This window comes from Parus major, chromosome 2 (genome assembly GCF_001522545.3).
Source record: "Parus major isolate Abel chromosome 2, Parus_major1.1, whole genome shotgun sequence".
Classification (NCBI taxonomy): domain Eukaryota; kingdom Metazoa; phylum Chordata; class Aves; order Passeriformes; family Paridae; genus Parus; species Parus major.
Genome location: NC_031769.1, coordinates 47,556,649 through 47,571,275, shown reverse-complemented (window position 1 = coordinate 47,571,275; position 14,627 = coordinate 47,556,649). Strand labels below are relative to the sequence as shown.

Below are 14,627 nucleotides of genomic sequence, written 5' to 3'. Positions count from 1 at the left end.
ATGAGAACCTTTAGTGAAACTTGCCAGCTATTCTGCTTGAAAGATTCCCCTTTGCATCCTGCTCTTGAGGAGTGTATTCCATCTTATGTCTTCCTTCTATGACATAGAACATCTCTGAGACAAGCCTGCACTGGACTACCATCCTCATTCAAACACAGAAATCCAGAAAATATATCAACCTTCAAAATCCTCCTGTTCCACATTTTAGAGGGAAAACCAGCCTGTGGTCTGAAATGTGCTCTTTCAGGGGACACCAGGCTCTTTCCAGGGATACCAGATAGGTTTTAGACTATTGGTACTCAACCACAGCAGTGCTGTTTGTCCCTCTGTCAGAAATACAGTAATATATGTGTTAACATTGTTCCATAAGGAATGCCCAGTAGTTGGAAATGCTGTTTTGTTACTGCAAAGCCAGGCAGGATCCAACTCAGTTGCATGAATTCCCATTTAGCATCGTAAGGGGCTGGAGGTGGGTTGGGCAGAGCAATGTTGTCAAGACTGACAAGCACTGTCCTGGGAGCTCGAGTTAGGAACCAGCCAGGCACTCATCAGCTCCATCACAACAAAGGAAAATAGCAGAGGAAGAACTGAGAGGAAGAGTTAGGGCAGATTTCTGGAGTTCACAGCTCATCTCTGAGAGGATACAGTGAGGGGCAGATTACAGCAGTGAAGATGTGTAGCCCTGACTTCAGCTGAAATTAGAAGTTATTACAGCCTGAATTTCTTCCCTAACAGCAGGAGCAGTCAGTCAGATTTTCCAGTGCTCTGGCATAAGTAAAATAGTAAGACATTGCAGTAATACACTTATTCTAAGAGATAGCCTTACATTACAAGAGTGAATCCTGAAAACAAGCAACCCCATGTTCCAGACACTGCAGAGAATGGAATGGGATGGAATGGAATGGGAATAGGAATAGGAATAGGAATAGAGAATAGAATAGAATAGAATAGAATAGAATAGAATAGAATAGAATAGAATAGAATAGAATAGAATAGAATAGAATAGAATAGAATATAGAATATAGAATAGTTGGAAGGGACCTACACAAATGCCTATCTTGCCACCTCCTGAAATCCATATCACTGAGGTAGAACAGACAATTTATCCAGGGTTGTAATTTACAGAAAAAAAGATGAGACCTGACTTATTTCAACCAGTAGTAAGAACCAAGCGGGTTGGCCCCTATCAGAAATTAGCAGCCTAAATGCAGGATGCAAGAATAACAGGTCCAGATGGGATTTCTATTTTGAATCCTATTTGGAGATTAAAGACATCCATAATAGCTCTCTTCTAGGGAAAAAAACAAATTAACAAAAATTAAGAAATTAACAAAATCAGCAGGCCTTCAACCTAAAATTCTCTGAGCTCAGATAAGTGATAAGGGAGAGACTTTAGGTTCAATTGCCATCTTTCTCTGACAGCTAAACAAATTTATATTTTCTGGGTTATTTTTCTAACAATGGCTGAAGACTACTGGGTTCACAAGGCCCTCTAAATCCTTGTTGAAAGTGTTTTTTCTTTCAGTGTAAGGGCTCCAGTGGTGCTGGCCCCAGATTATTCTCTTTGAAGTTATGGGTTCCGTTAAAAACCCTTTGAGCATTTAATATAAAATATTAACTGTAGTAAAGGACTCAGATATTCTTTCCCATTGAAAAAAATATTTTACCACTGGGATACCAAGTTACCCTTTTTGTCTGGCTTCCTTCCTCACCTCAGCAACATTTAATTATTCCAAACATATTGAAACATGTTCTTGAGGAGGGCTTGAGGAAAATTCTGTTTTGGATTGCACAGTATTAGAAGACTAAATGCCTGTTTCTCCAGTTGTCAGCAGCAATGATAATCGATTGGGAAGTGGACCAAAGAGGCCCACCACTGACCACACCTCCAGCTGCATCCTGGACAGGTCCACATTTCCTATGCTGTTTCTGAAGGCACCTGTTAAATTGGACCTGTTATCCATCATAAGAGATGCTCCAGATGTGTTTGCAGGCTCTTGTGCTGATACCTCAACAACACAGTGAGCCTAACAGGGAAAGCTGAATAATGAGGGGTCAACAATTAATTTTATTAAGATCAAGAAATGTCTCTAATCCAGCAAACAGAGCTTTCTGGAGTTAATCCCTTTGGAAAGGTCTCCCACTTACTTTCTACAACATACCACTATTATAATCATGTAGGAATGTTGACCAACGGGGGGGTGGGGGGAAGGTCAAATAGCTATTCAACTACCTTCACAAATTCAGCTTAGCAAATTTTGCTATTAATGTTTCCAGACAAATTATTTTCCTAGCTCTGCTTTGGAACTAGTCAGTTGGATGCTGATACTTAGCAATTATAACTCAGCACCACACGTTATAAAGGTAAATATGTCCCATTCAAATCAAAAAGACATTCTTGGGCAGAATTATATCCCTGCTGACTAATTGCCTTTGTCAGTAAAATAGGACTATTTTCCTGCTGCCTTCCTTCTGCAATCACAGCTTGAAAACACAGATGATGAATTAGTGTGTCCCAACAGTGTGAAATGTCTTAAAGTAAAGCGATAATGCATTTAACAAAGGGAGACTGTATTTTAAACAGCTCCTTAATAAACAGTAAGCAAAACTTCCAGTTCACAGACATTGTCTCAAAATAAAGATCTAGCCCCAAGATACAGACACTCTCTACGTACATTAGCACATGTGACTGAAGAAAACCTGGCCACTTTATTGAGTCTATCTTCAGTGAATGCTCAGAAAAAATAACCATGGAAGGACCACCTTCCTATTATAAGGGAATTGTGGAAGCTGATTCAACATGACAATTAAGAGTCATCTTACGTACTATTTCTCTTCTAATCACAGGCCAGGGGATATGATCACCCTTCTGGAAGACTCTAATGAAGACTGGTGGAAGGTATGTGCTAGTCAGTTTATATCTGTTTTCTTTCCAAAAGGAAAAAAAAAATCTTGTTTTCAATACTGAATTCATATTAAAGCTGCTACTTAAAGTTAAAAGTCTTCTACTATCAATATGTTTCTTTCATAGGGGAGAATTGATGACAGAACTGGATATTTTCCTGCTAACTTTGTTCAGAGAGTGCAACAAAATGAGAAGATTTACAGGTGTATCAGGACATTCATTGGCTGCAAGGAACAGGGACAGATAACTCTGAAAGAGAACCAGGTAATATCCTCTGTGCTGAACCCTCACTGGACTAGGGCATCCCAGCAGTGTTACCAATGACTGACAGGAACATTTTGCAAGATGAGGACAGGCAGATTTTTTCACTGCAATTTTACAAGATTTATTATTTGAATGGTAGCAATATCTAGTAGCCAGTTAAGAGCAGTGTTTGTCTTGTGCAAACACATACTCGATGCCTAACACAGCCTGAATTTTCAGTCTCACAGACATTCATAGTGATGCTTTACATATTTCTCACCCTCTTACTGATGTCAGAGGGATGAGCACAGAGTCTTAGAAATAGACTTTGTGTACCTGAAAAATGATCTGACTTTCTCCTCACCATTAGAACTAATATAATAAATTATTAGTTCTCCACAGACCTTAACTTACCTAAAGATCTAAACACAGCCCATTGTCTTTGCTTCAACAGGAACAGAGTTAAGACAGCATCACACAAAGCTGTAAATCCTAAATGTAACACTTGCTCACCAGTTGCAAGGTATATTTAATCTCTATTTTTTTTTTTTTGTGTCACCACTTAAATACCCTTTCTACAGGCTGTAGTACATTTTAAGCTATAAGTGCTTCTGTGAGCTCAAGTACACTCCATACAGTGAGGACTTACATGGTCCATTCACCCTGGTGCATTTTCAGCATCTCCTTCTACTTTGTGTCCTTCAGGTGGGTTCACTAGGCACACACCATGACTCAAATCCTGCATTAAGGGACAGGTTTGTGACATAAACTCATGTAAAAAGGAGGATGACATACTAAGGGTGATACACAGCTGGAGTTCTCTGATATCTGGATGTAATAAAAAGGTAGATTTTTCTCACCGTACCTCGTGAAGCCCAATGCTCTTCTGCTTCACTAGGTCTTTCCTATGGCAACTGTATCACATCAGAAATGTTTTGCCCTACAGCCTGAACAGCCACTGATTTTAATAAAATGGAGAAGAAGTCAGAACCAGTGTGTATTTCAGGGCCATAGATTTTTCTATGCAGAACTTCTTTAACACTTTCATCCACTGGTGGATAAGATTAACTTACAGCTTGGTTGATGATGATTTGCAACACAGCAAAACATACAAGTGCTAACAATCCTTGGGTGCACACAGCTTTCTAAGGAAGGCACAGAGATACCATGACCAGAATATATTTTAACTACCTTGGGCAGTTCTGCAGTTTCTAGAAAGAAAGTTCTTACATTCTTTTTACCCAAATCTTAAATTTTTTTCTGTCTGTGCACACAGACAAAAGAAATATTACTAGAGCAGAACAAAAACTTTTGGAGGCTTTGTGTTCTAAAATAAGCAATACACAAGGGCAAAGGCAGGAAATGGTTGTGTTGGAACATGTCATGTCAGCATGAGGGAATGGTCAAGATCTGCACCACTTCTCATTAGTGGGCGTACCAGATCACCTCTGTCAGCATGGCTACTGCTGCAAGCACTGAGAGCCCAGTTGCTTGCCTCAGTCCTCACAAAACCACAGTTTCCAGTTTCTGGCAGCTTCATCTAAACACAAAAACCTTCATATTGTCCCTATTTCATCATAGCATCACAAAGGGAGCTGGGAGTCAGGGGTGTCTCATCGTCTCTGGCAAGGCAGGAGGTAAAGAAAGGGATGAATCTATCCTGTCTCTGTACTACCTCCTTTTTTTTTTAGAAAACTTTTTCAGTTCTATCTCAAACCCACACAAATGCTGAGGCTGAATATGAATGCTGTTGGGTGCTCGCTCCACGTGGGAGAGGCTCCAGAGGAAGAAAGAAATAAATATTTGTTGTGAAACAGGGGGCAGAGATCAGGCTGCACAAATACATGAATGCAGAGACATGGGAGGAAAGGAGCACAGCAAACATATCCTGCTCCACTCTCACACAAATTATGCAAAAGGGAGACATTTAAATAGCTTGAAGGCCATTTTGGGTAATTTCCAGGTGGGACAGCCACAGTGAGGCCATGGACACTCATCTGCTTCCCTCTGTTGCTCCATACAGAGAACAATTTTCTGTATTTTTTTAACAGAATAACTCTGCCTTCACCATGGAAAAACTATTACAGTGAAAAACATTTTAATTGTTATTGGGAATTTTTTACTTTAAAAGTTTATTTTGTATTTCCAAAGTCAAATTTCTTCTTTCTTCAGCCATTTGTTTTCTGTTTTTATTTCTCCATTGTTTTCCATGTGAAGCAGAGAGAGAAAGAAGCAATAGAGGAAGGCATGAAGGAAAAAAAGTCATCTGAATGGGACTTGTGGGGAAAACTTTGGGAGAATTTATTTGTTTGTCTTTTGTTCTATTGGGAATTTCTGTGGGATGTTATAAGCCATGTTACCTGTCTCTGGGCACAGTGTTCAGAGTGCTGTGACTGCAATAGATGTACAGTGTGCAAAGCACTGACTTACCAAGTAAGGGAGATTATTCATCACTACTAATCCCTGTCAAGTCTCACTTTAGCTAGAAAAACTAATTAACTGGTCTAATAAGTTCCTGAGACTACAGTATGGCAAAGTTACTTCACTGAGTCACTTTCCATGTGGTCTAACAAGAGTACAGAACCATTCTGACAACAAAGGCAAGGATGATATATTAACAGAAAAACTTATCAAGTGACAATAATATGAATTTTATTTACATTGCTTGATACTTTCAATGATTTATCCTTCAGGTCTCTGTCCCCTCATGCCCTACATGAATTTTGCTGAGTAGAAAGTCTACTCTTGTAAGGCAAAAATAAATTCATATCAACAATGCCATGTGGCTACCCTAAGAAAAGCCATTTTAGGCAAACAGAGATTTTTCAAAGTTTGAGGCACAGTGAGTAAGACTTCTTCTGGAATCATTTGGCAGTTTCATGCCTCGGAAATAACATTTAGAGTTTCAGCTTCATGCAAACCTCTATGGGAAAGCCAATATTCAGGGAGAAGACTGAAGAATAACCACACAATTTGTTCACCCATCTTGAGCAATATGCCCAAACTAGTCTTCACAAGGATCCCTTGAAAATTTCACTATGCAATATGAAACCCAGACTGGAGGAGAAAAAGTGTACTGCTTCAGAGATGCCAGCATCTTGGTGTTTAGGGTTCACTGACAGATTTTTGAGTCTTAAAGCCACTTCAGAAGATGACTGGGCACCACGGGGCTCAGTCAGAGATCTGTAGGAGGTAGGCAGGCATAGCCCCTGACATCAGTAAAGCAAGATTATCCATAAGGAAACCAAACCTGGCCAATTTCAGTGGCTTCCCACACTTGTAAGCTTCTCTCACAAACAATATGAACTGCATAATTTCCAACTCTGATTGACTGTTCCATCACTTGTATATATAAAATTTTCTCCAGTCTGTAACTTCTGCCCTAGGCTACCCAAATTCATTACCAAATATTATACAAATACTTCTTTGCATGACAACAGGCGCTGATTTTACCTCTATTCACAAAATAAAAAACAATTTCAATATCTAATGTATCATCAATATTTGGAAAAACATCTCTTAAAATGTCTTTCAGATATTAGATCATCCTTATATTTAAAGAAGTCAAAATAATCTGCTGTTTGAATGTCTGCTTTTACTTTGAAAAAAGATCCTACTCACACCCTTGCCTGGCTGCCTCTGACACCTACAGTCACACTAATACAAATTACTTTAGAACTGGGTTTTTTGTAATTAAATATCACAATTGATTTTAAATTGCACAAGTGATCTTGGGCAACAGAAATTATCCCAAACCATGACATTTGTAACAAACTGGGGATCAGAAGCTCTTTGCCTCATCTAGAGTGCACTGTAAGTTTACACACAAGTCAGTGCAACAGACCCATTTTCTGTTGGGTGTTTTATAAATGTCACATATCCACAAGGCTAGGCTTAATAAGGCAGGCTTGGAGGACAGGTCTACAGACCAAGAGGAAATCCACCTCTCTGATGTCTTCTGATTAGCCTGGATGCTCTATTGCTACCTGGCTTTTCACCCCATTTCTTTGGAGTTACTTTATGCCCCTATATTTTTAGGATGCTGTAAACGAAGCTGAGCTTCTAAGAGCATGACTCAGCTGCCTTTGGAAATAGGTTTCATCACAGTGACTTATGCATTCAAATTAAATCACTTAAAAGGCAAACTCATCACTGAAAGTGATGTTGTAGTTCCTCATGTGCTCCCCAGCTCTAAGTGATGCACTTCACAGCTAGGCTGAAAGGGAACAGGGTCGCTTTCCAGCTCTCTCTGATTTCCATTGACGTCAGCCTTGCTGAAAAGGGATGGGTGTCCCCATTCATTCAGGCGTGCTGAGTGGCACAAAAGATTTTCCAGAGTCCAAAACAAGGGCACAGGTCATTATGCATCCAATCTAGTCCAGGTCTTCTTTAAAACCCTAAGTGATATAGGTAAAAACAAGACAGTGATCTCAGTCGAAAAGTTAGTGAAACAACTGATATAAGCCCTTCATCATCATTTGCACTATACCTGTATGGGTATGGAAACTGAACTGCTTAGCATTTCCATCCACAAGGTTCACATAGGCAAGGACCTCAGTGCACTGGCAGCAGCAGATGTAGAAGCTCACAGTATCGCTGTGCTGTCATTCTTGCAAACACAAGGCTTGAACTTGCAGACCTCTTGACCTGGCACTCTCTGTGGGCTCCCAGACAGCTCTTGAAACTGTACTGCCCTCATAACCAAAGTCCTACTTCATCAGAACCAGTCTGTGGCTGTCAGATGGGTTAATTATGTGGAAGAAAGAAGAGAAGACAGCTGCAAAAAGTTACAGGAAGTTCAAAATTACTCCCAAAGAGAACTGGCCATTTAAACCCAAATTCAAAGCACAGGATTTAGAAGAACAGGAAAGACCATGCAGGTCAAAGGACAATTTCCTAATTGCTCATCTCCCCCACCTGCTCAGGGCTGACTGACAGATAAAAAATTCTCAGGGCAGCCATTGACAAGTTCAGACAACAGTCACAATCTGAATGTTTGAATTTTTTAGTGTTTTGACTATTTTTTAAAGAAAATGAGATGAAAGAATGGGGAAGTAACTTTATAATGATAGATCCTACTTTCAGATAATTCTGAAGATAACTTGTTGAGTGAGAAATAGCCTGAGATGTGGTTTCTTGCCCTGTGGCTTACTCACTACTAATCTCTTGAGCCAGAGTGCAGGGGGAAAATCTCAACTGTCCCCCTTTGCATTCCTACCAAATTCACTGAAGAGTGGTTTCTCTGGCTCACTTTTCTAGTCTGGCCAGCAGCCTGCCACCCAAAACATCCCAGCCTGAGTAGCTAACACTTTGAACAGTTTCCAACTTTATCCAGAAAACCACCATGACCACCTGTCTGTCCCTGTGGCTCCTCGTGCCTTCACAACCTTAATCTTTGCCATCTCTCATCAGGGCTAATCCTCAACAACACCTGATTCATTGGGTGAAATCCAAAACTCTGGATGCTACCATGTCCTTATCTGGGATTACTCTGAAATTACACCCATGCAAGAAAATCAAGAGCTGAATCTCCTGGCTACAACTTGTAGGTGAAATTCTTGGCAACATAAATAAAAGGAGATGAGAGCAAAAGTGGAAATAGATGAGAGCAAAAGTGGCCAGTGTTTTATTCTGCAGTCTTCTCTGAAAACTGCAGAATTTGAAGCAGCTCCAGGGTTTTGCAAAGTTCCAGCAGCTGTCACAGATCCAGGAGACCTCCTGAGTCACACAGGATTATCAAAGTGTGGCATATTGTGGCCGAGCTTACTCTGTTCCTGAACCCTACCCTTCCTTGGAAGTTAGTGGGAAAGAACTCTGCCATCGGGGGTGTGGCACATGCAAGGCTTAGTGTCTTAGTATGAGAGAATTTCAGCTGGAATTTGGGAGAATTCAGATCTATGTATTGGTAGAGTGAGAGTTCTCACATAAGGCATTGTACTCCTCATGCCCAAAGAAGATCTAAAATTATTGCTGTAGCAGAGCACTCTCACTGTTATCAAGGAGAACTCTAAAGAACAACAGGAAAAATAATACCCCACACCACTGAAAAAACAAGAAATCTGCCATATTTTTCAAACAAAAACAAAGAAAAACAGTGCTCAGAAAACTCAGTATTTTTCTTTTGTCCACAAATCATTCTGCTGACAATACAAGACAACAGGGAAAACCACTCTGTTCTTCCAATATGTTCTGCACAGCACTGGAGGATTCAAGGAAAAAAATGCATCAGGGTTAGTGAGAAATGCAGACCTGCTGGAGATGTGATTATTTTAGGCATCCTATCAAAAAGCTAGATGTCTTTCAGACATCTTCAGTCTTCATCATCTTCAGGAGAACACAATGATGTAGTGAATCACACCTTTTAACCAACTAGTTATGGAAAGCTGCAAAGGCTCATGGCAGTAGGGATCAGCTGAGAAGGGGAACTTTTAGCTAATGCTATTTCCTAGACTTGCATAGTCTTCCATACTTGGCCACCCTTAATCTTGGCTTCCTTATAGGCTTTTTCTCTCATCATTTCTTTCTCAGAGACCAACATATAGCAGTAGTTAGAAACACCTTTCTCTGTCCACATGCTTTGCACCTCTCTGTTTTGGACGGTGATATGACAGTGGAGGAAGCAGATGCTGCGCTGGGGATTCATGACATAAATGAGCTTGGCTGTTTTTCAACAGAACCTAAACCAGACAGCACCAATTCTAGACCTCTCCCACGCTTTCCATGTGATTTAGCCCAAACAATAATACATTATTCTTTCTAATTGCATGTCAGCCCTGTTGGTGTGCTCAGCCATTCTGCCCCAGGGATCCAATTCAGTTAGTGTTGAGTAGGCAGGATAAGTAAGAAAATTAATGAGTCCATTTACTTTCCAAGATTTTGTTTGCAGGTACAGTGCACCACCCTATTTCCAAATACTAGAGGTGGTAAATATTAAGCAGCTTCACCTCCTTCTCATAACCTTTCATTTCCTTCTGGCAGCATCAGTGCTGCTAATAAATTTTATGTATGCAACAGCAGGACAAGCTGGCCTGGAATTAAGAAGTGGTATTTAGGTGTCACCCGTAATAGTCATGCTGAAATGGATTTATCCAGGAACACTTTAGAGCTATTTTTGTTCATTTCATATCCTCTGAATTATTGTAAATAAACATTGTAAATACTTATCAGACAGAGATGAGTGTTAGTCCAGATAAAGGGCTGGCACTGACATCATGAGAAATCAGTCAGTGTAGTGGTCTCAATAGGACCGTCAGTTTTCCAGCCACATTTTAACATTGTTTGACTAGTGGGAAATATATAGTTCTTTGGCACAGACTTTTGAAAACAAGTCTTTATTTGGTGTGGTGCTGTGCCCAGTATAAAGTGCCTGTGCTACTAGGCTTTCAAATGGCTCAGCCTTTACCAGATGTTTCAAGAAGATGATTCCTTAAGATGTTTCCTTAAAGTGGAAATGCCTGAGACACAAAGGTCAGGAGGAAATTAAAACCTTTACCACAATCTAATGTTTGTGCTATGATAAAGACCACATGATTTCACAACTGCTTCCTTATGGAGTAGGTGTTATGGAAACACTTTCAGAGAGCTGGATTCGGGTCACACATTTTGGTATCCAAAACAGACATCTGCAGGTGCAAGGGCTGAGTAAATAACATAATCCACTGCCTGTCTCAGAAGTACCAAGGCTCCTTAACAAGCAAAAGAGAATATGCTTGCATTCGGGTCAGCTGCTACAAGTGACTCACAATTATTTTTCATCACCAGGCATTGAGGGAGTCAGATAGCTTGTGATCTGAAATACCCATTTCTCTCATGCAGAGACAGCTACATTGATCATTACAGTATATGCTGGAGTCAAAACTCAAGTTTCAGAATCTTTTATCCACCACAAAGTTCTTAACAATTTTGATATCTCTCGTGCTTATGTGGCGCTTCAGGGAGATGGGGGAAAGGTAACTCTCTAAATGTGTGAGTTTGAGATTCTTATCAAAGCAGTGAGAGTCCAGCAGGGATTGTTCTACTTATGGAATTAACCAGCAGGATGTCTAACCTGCCTGATAAATACCCTGGCATAATTTGTCTCTTTGATCACAGCAAAGAGTTTAACATTTTCACACCTTTTTTGTATTCAGATTTGTGTGACTTCTGAAAAGGAACACGACGGCTTTATCAAGGTATACAGCGGGAAGAAGAAAGGCTTTGTCCCCACAGATGTCTTAGAAAACATCTGATTCCAACAGCCCACTCACTGCAGTGGGAGCCCTTTGTTGGCAATGCCTGTCTGCCTCATCTCACACTGTGTCAACCCAGATGGGCTGTCTTGCAGATGTTCAGGGAAATAGTGAGAAAACTGCAACAACATGAAGAAAAAGACATTTAGACTGCCACAGCAACACAAAAAAATATGAAAAGTTGAATGTTTGAAAGAAAATGTAGTCAGAAACCACCAGGGAAATGAGAGGTCCTCGGATTCGAACAGGAATAAGGTAAGGGAGGGAGAAAAACAAAGCCTGGGCTGATTTCGGGTGCAAGATAGCTGCTACAACCCTGATGGAGACAGACAGCTTGTTCTGAAGGACTAAACTAGCGTCCTGTTCTTGTGTCTTAGAAAAATGTTGGACTGCTTTCTTGTTTGAAGTGTGTATTTTGGGGGTGGGGGGAAAATACCGTTCAAACTGTCCTTGTACTACAGTCCAATGCTTGTAGTAAAGTGTGGCTGTGGTTCTACAGTTTTGTCCCCAATACCAACCGAGTTTAATCATTTAAGTCCTGCTGTTTAGTCTCATAAAAATCCGTTTGGAGACACCGTGTGAATGTCAGTTCGAGAAATGCACTGTGCCCTGGAAGCTGGCAACTTTCTCTTTCTGTGCAATCTTCCCATAGGAAAGAGTAGCGAATTTGTGTGTCCTTTGTTTCCTCTGTATATGAACAAAAGCTCTCAGCGTATGTTGGGTGTGTTTTGGCTGCTCCCAAAGGTCAAAAATTTCTGGTACTTGGATTCACAAGTCTGCTTGGAAGCATCACTCTGTGTTTCCTTCACCATTATCTGATGATACAGAAAATGGGTAAAATGCTGGGAGACAGCCACAGGCTTGAAACATTTTATATTTTTTCTGTGTTTATTGCACTTAAAACATTTTATATATTAATCCTATTTATAAAAAATAAAACAGTTATATAACCCACTGGAAGGCTGAAAATGTTAGGAAAGGACAGGCTGCACACAGGACTGAGGTCTGTAATTAACACAACGCAGAACTCATGACAGAAAGGCACTGAGTGGCCTCATGGTGTATTCACACACCAAAGCTCTCTTCTCCATTTTCCAAATAGAAGTTTCGCAGATTCAGTAGTAGATACACCAATGTAAATCTTTCCTTGGCATAAACCACCATGATCATCCCTTGTGTCTTTTCCATGCTAGCGAGACTGTGCAAACATCCATGTTTTGTCCTTATAAGCCTCCATCTTCAAATGTGTTCTGGGCACAGGAACCCTTCAGTACTGGGGAGCACTCTGTGGGACCTGTGAGTCTTGACTGAATTACACAAGTCAGTCAGTGCCAATTCTGTTGTAGAGCAGGAGCCCTATGATATTTGAAGACAGGGAACCTAATTTCCAAGTATTTAATTGGATGTAATTGCACCAAATACACTTAAACAGCTTAGCATGTATTATGACATAGAGATTAAGCCCTATCCTAAAGCTCCCTGCTGAATTTATGCCTTCTATGACTAGCTTAAAACTGAATGCCTGTCTTTTCTGTGACTAACCACAAATTGGTGTCCTAAATCCTGATACTGCATGCCAGGCTAGTATAGGCCTTTGCAAAGCTGATGTCCTTTCTTAAAAAAGCAGTTACTGGCCCTGTTCCCATATATTGAGTCAGGCTGAATCTGTGCTGCATTGCCCAGGTCTCAGTAGCTGAGTTGCCCTATTTGAAAAGCTGATCTTGTTCAAAGCCCTGTAAAATCCAGGTGAACTCTACACTTGGCCAGAAGTTCTCAGAGAAGATTGGTCTTCAGCCTCTCAGAGACATATTTTACAGCTCTTATGCATCGTTTAATTGCAGAGGAAGTTGCAGGGCTGCCAGATGCTGAAACATGGCCCTTTGTAATGCAACCAGTCCATACTGATTATTAACAAACTCCTGGCTGATCAAAAGTATCTGATTTCATATCTTCTGTGGGAATATTAGCAGGGTTTTTTCCCACTTCAAACAACATTTGTTCAGCTCATTTTCAGAAGTTAACAATAAACTCAGTGGGAGAGGATTCTGATAATCCTTAAGGATCAAAAGGAAAAGCAGTAGAGACATATTAATCCAGTCTGCTTTATAAGATTATTTTTAAATATATATTCACCCATTCAAAGGAAAAACTCAACTGTTTGTTGCAACTAAAATACTTGCTTCTTTTGATCAGGCCTGTCAAGTGGACAAAAGGAAATCTCTATTAATCTATATATATGTGCTATTGTTTACATGATTGCATCATACTGTGATCCCCCCCTTTTTCCACCTGCTATGACTTTGATTTATCCTTACAATGTGCATCATACTATTCAAAGAATTATACGAATATTACCTACAAATCACAATGGCCTTTAATCAATGTCAGTTTTATTCCTTTTGATACTGAGCAATAAATAATAAAGTGACTGAGTAAAAACAAAACAGGCCTTATGTGGACTGCATTACATCTGAGAAACTATTGCTTCTGAACCAAAGCTTTCATGTTTATCTTTTCTTTGTGGTTTTGGTTGGTTGGTTGGTTTTGTCTTTTTACTGGGCTTTTGCTGCCGTTCAATATGTAGATGTAATTTATGCCTAATTTAGCAAGAGGCACATATCGTACATGAGTCTTACTTTAAGCATGTGATTCATTGGCTATTTCCATGCTTAAAGCTGAAGTACTTTGCTAAATTAAGGTCATTTTACTCAAATTTATTTTGGATGCCTTACTCTGAATCCAGACAAGTATCTCATCACTTTTTTTACTACCATATGCAGTTTGCAATAGGTACTGTGTTAGCAAGCAGTTAAAAATCAGACAGAAGATGGAATGGATTTTATCTGACATATGTTCAGAAAAATTGAATTTCAGAAGATAAATGCTGCTCAGATTTAATTTAATATTCTGCTTAATAAAGACTATGTGATGGTTGGAAGGAGAAGAGAAGTGTATGTGTCATGGCTTTTTGCATAAGACTATGGAATTTTTGGTTACCCACCTTGAAGAACAGTCACTAAATCCATCAGCAACAGATGTTACTGAGCATTTCCATTTAAAATTTACAGCATTTGCATTTGCCACACTTATCAAACCATTTCTAACATATTTCTGCATTGTATGTAACACGTAGACTCAGGGGGAAGTTTTGTGGTGGGGCCACACTGAACACTTGTTTCTGGCATATCAGAAAGTAGTTTTAGCCATTCAACATCTCATCACAACATAAAACTGCCTATAGAATATTTTCC

At 39.9% G+C, this 14,627-nt stretch overlaps 1 protein-coding gene across 1 annotated transcript in view; it reads left to right on the top strand.

Moving 5' to 3' along the window:
* The window catches only part of STAC (SH3 and cysteine rich domain), a 69,993-nt gene extending 55,673 nt beyond the window's left edge, over positions 1-14,320 (top strand). The window contains exons 9-11 of the mRNA XM_015619830.3: positions 2,848-2,899; positions 3,032-3,169; positions 11,278-14,320. Coding sequence (XP_015475316.1) covers positions 2,848-2,899; positions 3,032-3,169; positions 11,278-11,376 — 289 coding nt within the window. The 3' untranslated portion in view covers positions 11,377-14,320. The remainder of the gene's footprint in view (positions 1-2,847; positions 2,900-3,031; positions 3,170-11,277) is intronic.
* The last annotated feature ends 307 nt before the right edge of the window (positions 14,321-14,627 follow it).